This window comes from Haliaeetus albicilla, chromosome 5 (genome assembly GCF_947461875.1).
Source record: "Haliaeetus albicilla chromosome 5, bHalAlb1.1, whole genome shotgun sequence".
Taxonomy (NCBI): Eukaryota; Metazoa; Chordata; class Aves; order Accipitriformes; family Accipitridae; genus Haliaeetus; species Haliaeetus albicilla.
The window spans coordinates 20,325,432-20,339,479 of record NC_091487.1 but is presented as its reverse complement, the minus strand read 5'-3'; the positions used below and the strand labels follow the sequence as shown (position 1 = coordinate 20,339,479).

The window sequence follows — 14,048 nt, the reverse complement described above, 5'->3', positions numbered from 1 at the left end:
ATGGTTCCCTATCTACCTCAGTTGATCTCATAAAAGACATTATCTCTACCTGCAAAATCCTGTCATGCTCATTCTTATGTCTCTCAATACTTCTTCAATCATCAGTCTCTCTGTTTCCTTACTTTTTCCTAATGTCATGCACATCAAGTTTTCTTTGCTGAACCTTAACCATGCAATCTTGTTAGGAAAGCATTTCAAAGATAAATTGATTTGAAATTTTCAAATGCTTATTTTAAAACAATACAGGAAAAGTAATCAGTATTTCTCACTGATGAACTGACAACAGGAGAACTTTCCTTTGTCTTGGACAACTGCATCTTAGCTACCTTTTACTTAAGATCATAAGCATTCTGGCACAGCGACTGCCTCTAAATTTACACTGCCCTCAGTATCTGCCAATGTTGTTTATCAAGAAACATCCTTACTGGGGTCACAACTTCATATAAACAAGTTTCAGAAACATTATACAGGTGAAGTCACACTATTTAATTGTGTCCTGTGTTCTTAATTTTCAAGCAGAATCCTCTCATTTATTTTATCAGTCATTCTGTTCTCTTTTCACTTTCATTCAGCAAAACCTCTTGCAATTTTAATGCAGAAGTATCAGTGGAAAACTCATTTAAATGGGAGGTGAAATTAGTCCAACTGTCTTCTGAGATTCCCAACTTCCTGAGCTACTGTAGCAATCACATCAAAATTAAGCAATAAAGAGTTTTAGGAAGTTTTACCTGTACTTCTGATGTAGCAAGGCAACTTTCTGTGTTGCTTCTTCCAATATTTTTTCTTCTTGTAGCCAACCCTTAAGGCAAGATAGTGTTTATAGAATGAAATACAAAAAATTCTGCAAAATTAAATGGTTATAGTTTCTTTATGCAGGCGAATCAACCCTCCACTCTAGTCTTGGACCTTAGATGCTGTAATATGCACACAGATAAAAACAAAAAGCACAAACACTGTTTTGAAGTGGTTTTACTCACTTTCCCATCTCCACCCCAACCTTCTTTTCAGTGTAATATATAATAAAATTGAAAAGATCTTGCAACGTCTTTGCTTCTGTGTAATATAAGGTATCGCATCTCACTCCAGTCTCAAAGAAAACCTCTACTGAATTTGACAATCTAGGGAGCAGTCAGATAGATAGATCATGGAGTCTTTAATAATGATTTGCATTTACCAATCTAAAGAAAGATTTAAATTTATATTTATCAATTTAAGAATTTTAATGTATCAATTTAAAGTAAATACTTACCACTGGAAACAAAGCAAATCTTTGTAGAAACTCCTGAGATTCATACTGATCATAGTCTCCAAAATCAGCTAAAAGATAAAAAATTTCTTGGATTCAAACATTTGCAACAAAATGATTCAATACCCGATTAATTGCAGCAGGATCTCCAAGTAGCAAATCTCCATCCTATTGAACTATGATCTGAAAGTAAAATAATGGAACAAACTAACCAGTAATATTTATGAAGAGTAAAAATAAAAACACTTCCCATCTTTCTACCTTGTTCAGAAAAATTGGTAACACTCCTTGTGGGTAGGAAAGGAGAAGAAATGATAAAATAATCAAAGTGTTGCTCCAAGTTCCTTAGTTCCTTGCAGTTTTTATTTGTTTGGTTTTTAATCACAGAATAGTTGAAGTTGGAAGGGGCCTCTGGAGATCTAGCCCTAAGCAGGGTCAGCTACAGCAGACTGTCTCAGAGTCTTCTCCGGTCAAGTTTTGACTACAAAGGATGGAGACTTTACAACCTCTCTGGACAACCTGTTCCAGTGTTTCACCACTCTCACAACAGCAAACTTTTATTAGGTTTAGACGAAATTTCCTGTATTTCAATTTGTGCCCGTTGCCTAAGAGTCTGGCTCCATCTTCACTCCCTCCTGTCAGATACTTAATTACTTGCAGTATAGCACTGGTAGACTGCTCTAACTTGCAGCTGGACTCAAACACTGCACAGAGCAGCTGTAGCACCCTTCCCCTCTCAAGGCTTCTACAGCTCCCTGCACCCAGGCGTGTAGAAAGTCAGACCTAGAAGCCTTCCCAGACTCAGGGGCATGCTCAGAAGGGACTTAATAACAGTTTTGACTTTAATAACAGTTTTGATTTTATGTCATGCCAAAGTGCATCCCAAGGAATTTGCCTCTTTTTCTGTTTCCAGGAAAAAACTAGCCAGCATTTCAAAGGAGAGGAATAGAACAGTCTAAATTGGAAAAGTTATGTACCAGTCTCACAGGAGAAACTGTGGAACAGCAGTCTGTATGGAAAAGCTGCTCCCAAAAAAATAAACACACTCCCCAAGTATACAGATGCGATTTACATTGCCACAGATCCTTGTCCATAATAGTATAATTTTAGAGACATTTAAGAACCAAATTTGTATTAAGCATTAACAATTAATATGCAAGTTATTTATGATGAAAGGGGAGAACTTGTGACATGCTATACCAACACAGCACTTGAGGTAAAGCAGTGTTTAGAATTAGCCTATTGTCATTATTTCAAATACAGATCATTCTTGAAACCAGTTCACTCGACACAGCAAACTGCTTCTGTTCATTCACCAGCTAAAATTAACTAACCTACCTGGTATAAGCTACTTCAGTCATCGGAGCACATTATTTTAGACCCTGCATTTTTTCTGAATTGTTTTTTCACTGTGTTAGCAACATATACAGTTTCTCTCTTATACAAGACTGAAAAAGGAATGTGAAAGCTGAAAGGATAAATATTTTCCATCTGGAAAGAGGATTATATTGAAAGATTTCTATAAACAACTCACTGAGCAGAGAGACATTTACACTGTCCAAAGATATGAAAATAACAAAGCAAGATTTTGTCAGTTAAAAGACCATTAAATCCCGGCTTGGATTAAACAGATTCACTGTTATATAAACAAGGCACTAGTATAATCCACCCTACTCCACTAGTAACCACATTTTCAAAAAGCATAATCATCGTCTTTAACGTGATACTACCAACACATGTAATTTTAAAAAGGCAAAAATCCCTTAAGTTGTATGTACTGCCAATGATTTTAAGCCCCTTTCAAATTTGGCAGATGTACAATTGCTGTTAGATATACTGGAGTGACATTCACTGTGAAGCAATATACAAACATACTAAACAAAGCTGTTGCCATTAAAAACTTCTGTTTTGAGAGATTTAAGATCAAACAAGCATGTTAGCAGGGAACACCAGACATAATCAGTGCAGGCAGACTTAAGACTGGTGGTTTTCTGGTGTATACTCTATCCCACATGACCCCAGTTAAATAAAGCAGCCATTTTCACGTAGATATCACAGAAATGGGTCTTCAGGAGTGATTTGAACATAGGAATTGTTAACAGTCTTGCATGCTAACTTGAAATAATCATAGGTGTTCAGATATTTGGGAGAAAAAGCGGAGATACAAGTACTACGGTACATTCAAATTTGCTTATTTATTAAAACATGTCTCTTTCCCTTGTTACCATGTCAGAATAAAGAGTCTTCATTAACAGAAATGGATGAAAGGTCTGTCGATGTAAGCAGACAACTAAAGCCTTTGCCCCCAAAGGAACTCCAATGTCCAGTTCAAACCCAACTCCTGAAAATACATGTTAGATACCCAGGCACACCTCTGAGGACTGCACAGCAATACCAGCAAGTTTGGGACCACTGATCCTACTGCTCCACCTCCTCAGCCCATATGACAAAGTTCTAAGGAGCAAGCCTTTCATAACTTACTGAATTGGGTGTTTGAGCAATAAATAGAAAACACGCTATAGAAAATAACTCACCAAAGTTTCTAATGCAACATTAGCTAACTGGCACAATTGCCTTACTTACCCTGAACAGCTAAACCAGCCAGATGTATTGCTTGTTCCAGTGTGCAAGGAATGTTGCCCTCCAAGATATCTTTCTTTAATTGCAAATAATACTGATACCTACATGGGAAAAAAGGAAAAAGCTAGTGTGGGCTTCTTAATTTAAAGAGAGTGCAGATGAATATGCCTGCATCTCCTATTCCTCTCTGCATTCCCTGGTTTGTGTGCAGGGTAGTCTTCCTCATCATTCAGACCCACTACTTCATGGTCGTTGTTAACTCCTCCCTTAGCTTTCAAATACCACTGCAGAATCAAATTCTGTTACCTTTTAAAATAAAAGAATCTCCACGATTTCTATCTACTACCATACTCTCATAATTTTTTTTACCTCTTCTCTCCTTAATATTCTTATTATCTCCTCTTTACAATGTTCAGTACACTGCTGCTGTATTGCTGCATTCTCTTCCAACAGATCCAACATTGCACAACCCTTCAATCACAACAGTGACTTTCATTTCTGCATTGCAACTTCTGAGTACGTTTTGTTCTCACTTTCAAGGCACCATTTTTTTCCCTTTAATCTGACTTTTTCCTGGGTTATCTCTCTTGTACATGCAACGACTACAAGCAGTACCATTTGTACACAATCCGAACCACTGTTCTTTAATTCTTGTGCCCCTTCCAGCCATCCATGGAACACCCTATCTTGAGCCCAAAACACCTCAAAACTCAAAAATACCATTATAGCTACACAGATTTGCCAAGAAGGGCATTTGTCTTCTGTAAGTCTAGTTTTAAAAACTTCTTAACTTCCCCATACTGTACATTAACTCCTGTGAAGTAAGGCTTTAATACTGAGAACATGGAAGCATGTGCTGCAATTCATTCAGTAATTACAAAGGTCAGGTAAACTCCACACAGATTTTTATCAAGCTACAAGATGGCTCTCTTCCCTCACTATTTAACAGCCTGTTAAATACAGTGACATTTTATAAACATTGTTTAGACTCTTCTGGATCCTACCACAGAAAAGCAGTATGCCATATGACAGTAGATAATATGCTTATACAGCACACACAAGAACAGCTGGGACTAAACCAGGCCTTAAAAAAACCAAGGAAAGGAAAAAGCCACTGCATATCAAGGCATTTGGGGAAATAAATCTTCCCAGTCAAGCAGCAGAACGTAAGCTCTGTTCACAGAACCGCTAGGAAAAGTAAACATACAGATGAAGAACCTTGACACCACTTCACAATAGTACAAATACCATCTCTTTTGTCTATGACATTTCCATTTCCTGGTATACATTAAACATGTAATTTACTTAAACTTGCTCAATCTCGTTTATATTGAAAAGGCATGAAAAAAAATCCACAGATTTCTGAAACTAATCCAGACTAATCAAAGCAAGTAACATCCTCTAGAACTTCAGTATAAGGTTGGCACATAAATTCCTGCTTTCTACGTGGCAGCAAACTGCAAAATTGCTGTTACAGCTCCAGCATAAACATCATATTCTTTAAATATATGCTGGAGAAGAATATTCAAGGTTTTTCAGGCAATTTAGCTCTTCAATGCAACACCATGACATTTCTCTTACTCAGATGCATCCTAGTACACCAACAAGCACAGAATCTGAACCAAAGATTGATTAAAAAAAAAAAAAAGACCACTAGAATTACTTTTTAAGTCAGTAAAAATCCTGAGAAAAAGCACAAAACTTCAGAGTTTTCAGAAAGAAAATAATCTTAGAGAAATTACACATAAAACAAAAACTAAAGCGGCCAAGCATTGAGCAATACATTACAGCAGCAGTGTCTGCACCAAGAGGCTTATCTCCCTGAAAATCTTTCACACTACAATTAGAGGAAAAGGTCTCTGGCAAGGTATTTTAGCACCAGAGTATATAAGGACAGTTTCATGTAACCACAGAACAAATTAAGCTGGAAAGGACCTCTGAGCGATCATCTGGTTCAACTCCCTACTCAAAAGCAGGGCCAACTTGCAGTTATCCCCTTAAATGGGTTAACTAATGCAAGCACATATTTTTTTGAAATAACAAATACATGTTTCTAATCCAGTTACTGGTTTTGTACTTACTTGCCTGTTAAAAATTATATCAGAACAACTATATACATTAAGACACTAGAAGCCAAGGTATAGGCCCATAGGAATAACTGGCCAGTATATATGCTCAATTTTACTTTTCCCCTGCAGTGAGCACCACTTATGTGATGTTCCCCGGATTCACAGTAGAAATGGATATATGATATCAAAGCTAACATCCATCTTCATTGCCCAGTGATACACAAACAAATCACAAGCTGAAGCTTAGCCTGTAGTTTGCCAATGCACTGTAGTGAAAGTACAGAAGGTACTGAAAGCAAAATAAAGGAAAGCGCAGCTCAAAAAACTCTGCATGTGCTTTGTGCAGGACAGACGTCCCTGAAAGCAACATGTGGCCCTTCAAAACAAAAAAACAACCAAACAAAGAGCTAAACATGAAGAGACTAAAACAATTAAAAGTCTGACCATGCAAGTATGCCCATTACTGAACACAGGTTTGAACAGATTCCTAAGATCACCAAAAAGTTAGTTGCTTAGTTTATCACATATTTTAAATATTCAAAAGGGAAATAAATACATAGTTTGAACATAAATTCTGCCTAAAGTAATAATTTCCATTTCTCGGGGGGGGGGGGGGGGGGGCAGGGATGCAGACAATTTTTAAATAAACCATACATTTCAGAATGCTGAAAGCAAAATTACAGACACATGTATGAAGTTTACCTGGTAATCTCCTGCTGAAGCTGAGAAACAGTAGGCACATAGAACACTACTCCAAAATACACAGTTGGCTCCAAGGCGTATTTGTCCAGCTGCTTTTTCAGAGGCTTGTCCAAATCTACCCATCTGCGCTGATTCTGTTTATTATAATACCACAGACTGAAATATGTAATCTGAAAAAGAGGCATTTCAATGATGAAAAAAGTTAATATTGCAATATTAGATAAAATACATTGTATGAAAGCCTTGCTACTTAGAAATAAATGTTTGTGCTGGCTTTGGCTGGGATAGAGTTCATTTTCTTCATAGTAGCTAGTATGGGACTGTGTTTTGGATTTGTGCTGAAAACAGTGTTGATAATACAGGGATATTTTAGTTATTGCTGAGCAGTGCTTACACAGAGTCAAGGCATTTTCTGCTTCTTGTACCACCCCACCAGCAAGGAGGCTGGGGGTGCACAAGAAGTTGGGAGGGGACACAGCCGGGACAGCTGACCCCAACTGACCCCAGGGACATTCCAGACCATAGGACGTCATGCTCCGCATATAAAGCTGGGGGGAGAAGGAAGGCGGGGATGTTCGGAGTGACGGCATTTGTCTGCCCAAGTAAGCGTTACGCGTGCTGGAGCCCTGCTTTCCTGGAGATGGCTGAACACCTGCCTGCTGATGGGAAGTGGTGAATGAATTCCTTGTTTTGCTTTGCTTGTGTGTGCGGCTTCTGCTTTACCTATTAAACTGTCTTTACCTCAACCCACAAGTTTTCTCACTTTTACTCTTCCAATTCTCTCCCCCATCCCACCAGGGGGGACTGAGCGAGTGGCTGCGTGGGGCTGAGCTGCTGGCTGGGGTTAAACCACAACAAGGTTTTAAAACACTGACTAAGGCTATGGGTTATTGAAAACTTAGAGAACTGGAGAGACATTTAATATCAAAAGGAGACATTACTTCCAGATAACCAATTCACATACATAAGGGCCCTCAACTAAAACATCATCAAACCTACTCTTTATTTGCAAACAGTCCCTGAGCCTGTTGTGGCAACTCACAGATGTTAGTCATAAGCACTTATGTGTGACAGGAAGACTAAGGGAAGCAAGGAAGGCAAATAAAAAAATGACACTGGAGAGCAGAACAGTGTATGGCTTCTCAGGGGAACTGGCAGGCAGGCTCACATGGGATGCTGAAGGACAAAAGAGCACAGGACAGCTGCTCAGTCCAAGACAAGCTCATTAAAGCACATGTATGGCTCATCCATGAGCAAGAAAATGATCAGACACAGCAGCAAGCCACTTTGCCTGAGCAGGCAACTCTTGACCAAGCCAAAACACAAAATACAGCATGCACTGGAACAGACTGCACCGAGAGGCTGAGGGATGTCCATCCCTCCAATGTCAAAATCCCACTGGACAACATCTTGAGCAACGCAATCTAACTTTGATCAGATCTCCTCTGAGAAGGAGTCTGGATGAGAATATTTTTCTATCACTCCACAGTATAGTTCTAAATCCACACTGCAGAGCCACTCATTCAAATTTAAATTTCTCCACTATGTTTAAACTGATTAAAATCTGCTCCTGCAGTACTTACTTCATTCAGTTCTGGACCAGCGAACAGACGTGGACTAGAAAATATTCATGTCATTATCACAGCAAAACTAGAAATCACAATTACGAGTTTTTTAATTGAGGGAGGAAGATAAGGGAATGCTACTAATTACCAATTATGTCTGTAGGCATTTACATGGAAATTCTCCAAGTCCTTGCTACATACACATTATTGTATGTCGAAACAGTAGAAATACCAACACCTTTAATCCAACACTTTTCTTTATGTATTTTCAGATGTTTTTAACTTATAAAAAATAATGCTATTAAGGATGAAGTTTTCTAAAACAAAGGACTATTCATCATAGTGATTTTTTTACATCAATAATTTCTGTGAATTAAGTCAACTTGGAAAGATTGTCTACCTAGAAAACAAAGTATTTAGTGTTGTTTTCTCAGAAGCTCTAGCATTTTGATGCTTTGGAGCACAGATCGGAAGTTCATTGGGGAGCGACAGCTGGTAGTAGAGAAAGGCCACTTTAGTACCTTCCTGTGAAAACTCACCTATATACATGTCTGAAAATTCATATACGTACATCTTCTTAAGTTTATAGCCTAAAGAGGATGAAGAGTCTACACTTATGGGATTCTGGCTATCCCTTACAGCTCTGACAGGCTGACTATGCATGTAACAACCATGGCATGGGCAGGTTTGCTACATCCCAAACTTCCAAGGGCAGCAGTGAAGTCAATGCTCCGTATCGGCACAGATCAGTAAGTAATTTGGGGCACAAAAGTCAAGGTGTAGCATTAAATTAATAAAACCAACTATTCCATAAAAGCATTTTCTCTGGGAAACTAGAGCCAATTCTAAAGCATAATGTTCCATTAATGTTGCATACTGGCAAAACGTACTTCTTTTACCACTCTCTAAATTGGCATCAACAGTTTTAAGTGATTGTTGGTGGGGGGTTTTTTCCCCAATGTTTAAAAAAAAAAATAAATCCTCTAAGTTAAAATTACTGTTACCATGTAATTTCAAAATCAGTATTCAGAACATAAGAAAAATGTTAGGATGAAGTCTGCCTACTTAACCTTAATTAAAATCCCTTCTGCAAACTCTAAGACAACTCTAGTCCTATTTGATAGAAAGGCAGGCTGTAATACTAAAATTAAATTGAATTAGAACTGTTCATAGAAGAAAAAAGCAGTGTTTCAGTATAGTGGAAGTTATCTGCAGAAAAGGCAGAATGCTGATACAAACAAAATAGTTTCATGGTTGGGAAAGTTTAAAAATCAGCATAGAGAAACAGACTGTATTCCCACATCAGAAACAGAATTCTCTTGTAAAGCAAATCTTACAAACCAAGTTTTTCACAGGTGGACACTGTGGGCTCCTCACTTCTGAATTCCAAAAGCCAAGAGTCAAATTTAATAAGTCATAAATACTTCCAGGTTCAAGGGGACAAAAGGAATGTGGCCCTGAATACAAATACAATAAAAGACACTGTTTTCTAAATTTCTCGGTCCAGGCGCACAATATTTGCTGATACCTGAGCCAACATTTGCTTTTATTTCTGTGCTTCAATCCCCCAACCATTGGGTACAGTGTGTGGTAACCTCTGCCACCCACAAGGATATTGAGAAGACAGTATCTTAAGATCCCATAAGATATTAGGAATTACAACAGTAGTACCACACAAACTCCATTAAGAAAGAAATATTATCTTCATGGCAACATCACACACTGAAAAGGATAAAATGTACCAAATGACTACTCTTCAATCCTTCCTGCAGACTGAATGAGGAAAGGAATGCATGTAAAAAGTTGTATTTGTCTTTCATTACAAGACTGTTAACATCATGGGCACAGTCACAGGAGCCACAGTCAGACTGTGATGCTGACATCCTGTAACTTCCGAGTGTTATAAACGTTAATGTATATAAAATGCAAGACAGCGAGTAAACTAGAGGACCAAAAACCCACCCACAAACCCACCAGTCAAAGTTGAACTATAAGCCATGAGCTACTTGATCTCACTTGGTAGAAAGGGCTCAAAAAAGCAAGCCTGCTGTGCTGGCCCAGCCCGCCTGCCCAACAGGTCAACCGCATCAGCCCTGGGCTGAGCGAGGTCTGAAACGTCAAACCACCGCTTCTGGGGGACAGCAGAGGCCAAGGTGGAGACTGAAACCTAAGGGTAACAGCTACAGAGCCACAGAAGCACACCAACGAAGTTGAAAGACTTCTGTAAAAGATACCACACAAACACAACCACAAATGCATACAAAAACTTCTAAGCAACTGTTTGAATAACTTCCACCTGCAGCCTTGGTGTATTTACAGAAAGGTAAGGAGAGAAAGAGCACAAACTTCTGTTAACACCACCACTGTCTCAAACTCTCTGATGTAAGATACTCCTGGTTCTACACCCTGAAGTCTAAACTGAATGTGTAGCCTGTTTTTAAGGCACGATGATCACTTGCACTGGTCTGTTTCTTTACAGCACTGACCACTTTTTCTTGCCTACACACAGAACCTATTAGTTACTGGCACAACAGACTAAGAAAAATGTTTCCATGTTTTAAAATATTCTCTGGAATCCAGCATATCTTTAAACAAGATTTCTCTGCTAAGGTATTTTCCCGCTACGGTATTTTCCCTTACAAACTCCTCCAATCTGCCCTATCAAAAATAAAATGAAAGCCAAGCAAAACACTATGGACCAAAGCCTGTCTTCTGACTTGCATGCAAGCCTTTCACTTGACTTCAAGGGCAAAATTTGATCCTGTGAGTTTTCAGAGGAGCTTATGCACCCTGGAATATTCGCACTGATTAAAATAGAATCCATTTTTGTTCATTGCTAAAACATTTTATTATTAGCAGCTCAGGACAACATCCACTGCTAAAAAGAATGTCATGACATAATTCTTAAAATATGTTAAGCTGTTAAGATTAACACTAATTTGATGTTCATTTATTTTAGTGATTTATTCATGACCCAACCCCTTTGAAGAAAATCAAATAGAAATAAAACGAACATATAATTTCTGCACAGTTACTTTCTACGTAGCTGCTTTCTGTCACTATGGACAGGAATAGGAAGCGTTTTTGCATAAAAGTTCAAGAGTTATCAAGAACGCCAAAGCACCACAAGCCCAACACAGTATTGCAGCTCACAAGTTGGTGGGAGTGGAGTGACCTCATCTATGAAGTCAACCAGACTTCCTAAGCTAAGCAGAGGCGCTTCATCAGGCATGAGTGCCACAAAACTACATTACTGCAGGTGACTATATTATACCTTTTGGCATCATGTATGATGAGAGTCAGAGAAGTGCAGCTGGCCAGTTTTAAGAGACTAAAGTCAAATCTTACTGTGGACTTCAATTGCCTAAGAGCAGGCTATAGAGAAGCCAGAGCCAGCCTCTTCTTGAAAGTGCTCACTGCAAGTATGAGAAACACTGGGCACAAGCTGCAATGTGGGAAATTCCAATTAGATCAGGCAAAAAAATTCACAAGACGACTAGCCAAACACTGGAACAGGTAGCCCAAAAAGGTGTCAAATCTCTACCCTTGGAGGCACCCAAACTCACCCAATCTCTGAGCCACTTGATCCAAGCTGGCTTTCCTGGGCAGAGGGTGGGACCATGCAACCCTCAGAGGTCCCTTCCAACTCAAACTATTACGTGATTCTATGCCATCATAGAATTGGTGCTGACAAAGAGAAGCAGCTTACTGAGAAATTCTTGGATGTAAATTAAATAACACCTTTTTTAAAAAAAAAAAAATAAAAAAAAATCTATATTTTACAAACCTATTATAAACTGAGCTTTAAATCTTACAATTCTCATCAGTTTCCACATCTATTAAGCATACTTTGCTGTTTCTCATCTGTTTTATAATTTGAAATGGAATCAGTGAGATAGTCCTTCTTCCCTGTACCAATATCCCTGCCTGATATTTGTTAGCTACAACTAACTGCTGTATTTCATTTTATTTTCCTTAACATAGATCAGGCTCATCCCTAATATAATTCCACTTTGGCTCTAATCTAAACATCATTAGTATATATCAGTTATTCTGATTAGCAGTATAAAAAAAAAATGTTTTAATATAGAATCTCAGGGTCTATTTTGGTCACAGTTTACACTACCTAGAAAAGAAATAGAAATGACAAATATATATATACCAGATATCAAATGTGTGTAATCTTCTCACTGGAGCTTAAAAGCATCCATTATAATCCCCAAACCTGACTGTGCCTTCCATTCTTTGGCCATATAATATGAAGAAAAAGTCATGTTCCCCAGGATTTTGAGACAACACTATTACTGCCATCTTTAAAAACAAACCACAAAAAAAAAAAAAAAAAGAAAAAACAACCCAACACATTCTCTATAAAACCTCAGACTAAAGGAAAAAAACCCTACTTTTTGTGGATGGAAGCAGGGAGGACAAATAGACTTTACCACACATTCCCCTGAGGCATAGCAGTGTTCAAAGTTTACTTCGAACTTACGTATTTAATTATTTATTTCCCAGCTAATTTCCATATCCTGTATTATAAATCTTACAGAATATCTCACAGGTTACGAATAGACTGGAAGTGAGAATTGTTTTCTAATTGTTAATACAGTGCCTTCTAATTAATGCAATCTGCTACCTGCCTCAAGGGTAGAGTGACCTGAGGAATCACCATCCTAAGATGTGAGGCAAGAAATTAAAAAAAAAGAAAACAATAACAGGGTTTACAGAAGAATGCAATCAAAATATATTTTCAGGCTTTTCCTCTTTTACATTGGTACACAGAAATAAAACAAGCCATAAGACTTCCCTGAACAGGGTGCTGAAAACACCTTCTCATTATTGAAGGATAAGCACTGCAGCTGGACTTACAAAATCCCAGTTAGCCCAAGGGCTCCACCGCGTCTAGCTTTATTATATGCTTGGATACAAAACAGCTCCTGCCATCAGGATATCACAGTTTAAATAAACTGCATGCAGGAGAACTGGGTCAATAATCTCGTACTACGCACGACTGCCAGATACCACATGAAAGCTTTACCCTACGCCCAATGTTCAGAACTACGTAAGGAGACAAGAGGCCCTGAAAATTCCCCAGAAACTCCACTCTTATCACAGCAGACAACCTCCTCCACAAATCTTCCCAATCTCTAGGGCAGAAAGGATTTGGAGCAGCCTGGACTGGCCAGTCTACAAGACCCAAGACTTCCTGGAAGTGGTGGAGAAAAAACCTGTGAGTCTTGCCACGTACCAGCCACCGACTGGGAAGTTGCACTCCTCTACCTACTACCATGACCAATTCTTCTTGCAGAAAAAGGAGGACCGCTGGCTAGCCTCATAAAAATCTCTCCCGTTTCCCCATCTTGAAGCTACTCACTTTAGGGTCCTTTTGCTTATACCATTTTTGTTGTTCTAGTACTGACAAGATCATCAACTGCAGGAGGGAGTATTTAGCAGGGTAGGTATACAAATACAGAGAGAAGTGAGTCTTAGTTTTTTCATAATGAAATGATTTTTCCACCCCCCCCCCCCCCAATTATTTTCTCCTAACTAATCCAATATGGGTTTCACAAATGCTATTTAAACAAAGCAATTGTCAACTACACCTTAAAGCAAAACAGCAGGAATAAGAAATAAACAAAATCAATACCTTGCAAGGTAATCTGATATTCTAATTTATTCAAATTAAAACACTGCACAAATAACAACACAGTGTGGTTTACACCATTCAAATATCTTGAATAAACGGTCTTCTGACAGGCAAAGCAGATTCTACTCATTGGTACATTAAATAAAGGTAAACTGGCTAATTTGCAAGCGAAAGAGCAATACCTTCATAGTGCATAGAACACATTCTGTCCAAGACGTTTTAACCTCTTGTAGAAACAG

At 38.4% G+C, this 14,048-nt stretch overlaps 1 protein-coding gene across 7 annotated transcripts in view; it reads right to left on the bottom strand.

The window, feature by feature from the left end:
• PTPN21 (protein tyrosine phosphatase non-receptor type 21) overlaps positions 1-14,048 on the bottom strand; it is a 49,592-nt gene that overhangs the window by 26,477 nt on the left and 9,067 nt on the right. For all 7 annotated transcript variants that reach the window (XM_069783693.1, XM_069783689.1, XM_069783690.1 and 4 more), the window contains 4 exons: positions 6,598-6,767; positions 3,830-3,927; positions 1,250-1,317; positions 729-799 (listed from right to left, as the gene is read on the bottom strand). In XM_069783693.1, the coding sequence (XP_069639794.1) occupies positions 729-799; positions 1,250-1,317; positions 3,830-3,927; positions 6,598-6,767 (407 nt within the window). The remainder of the gene's footprint in view (positions 1-728; positions 800-1,249; positions 1,318-3,829; positions 3,928-6,597; positions 6,768-14,048) is intronic.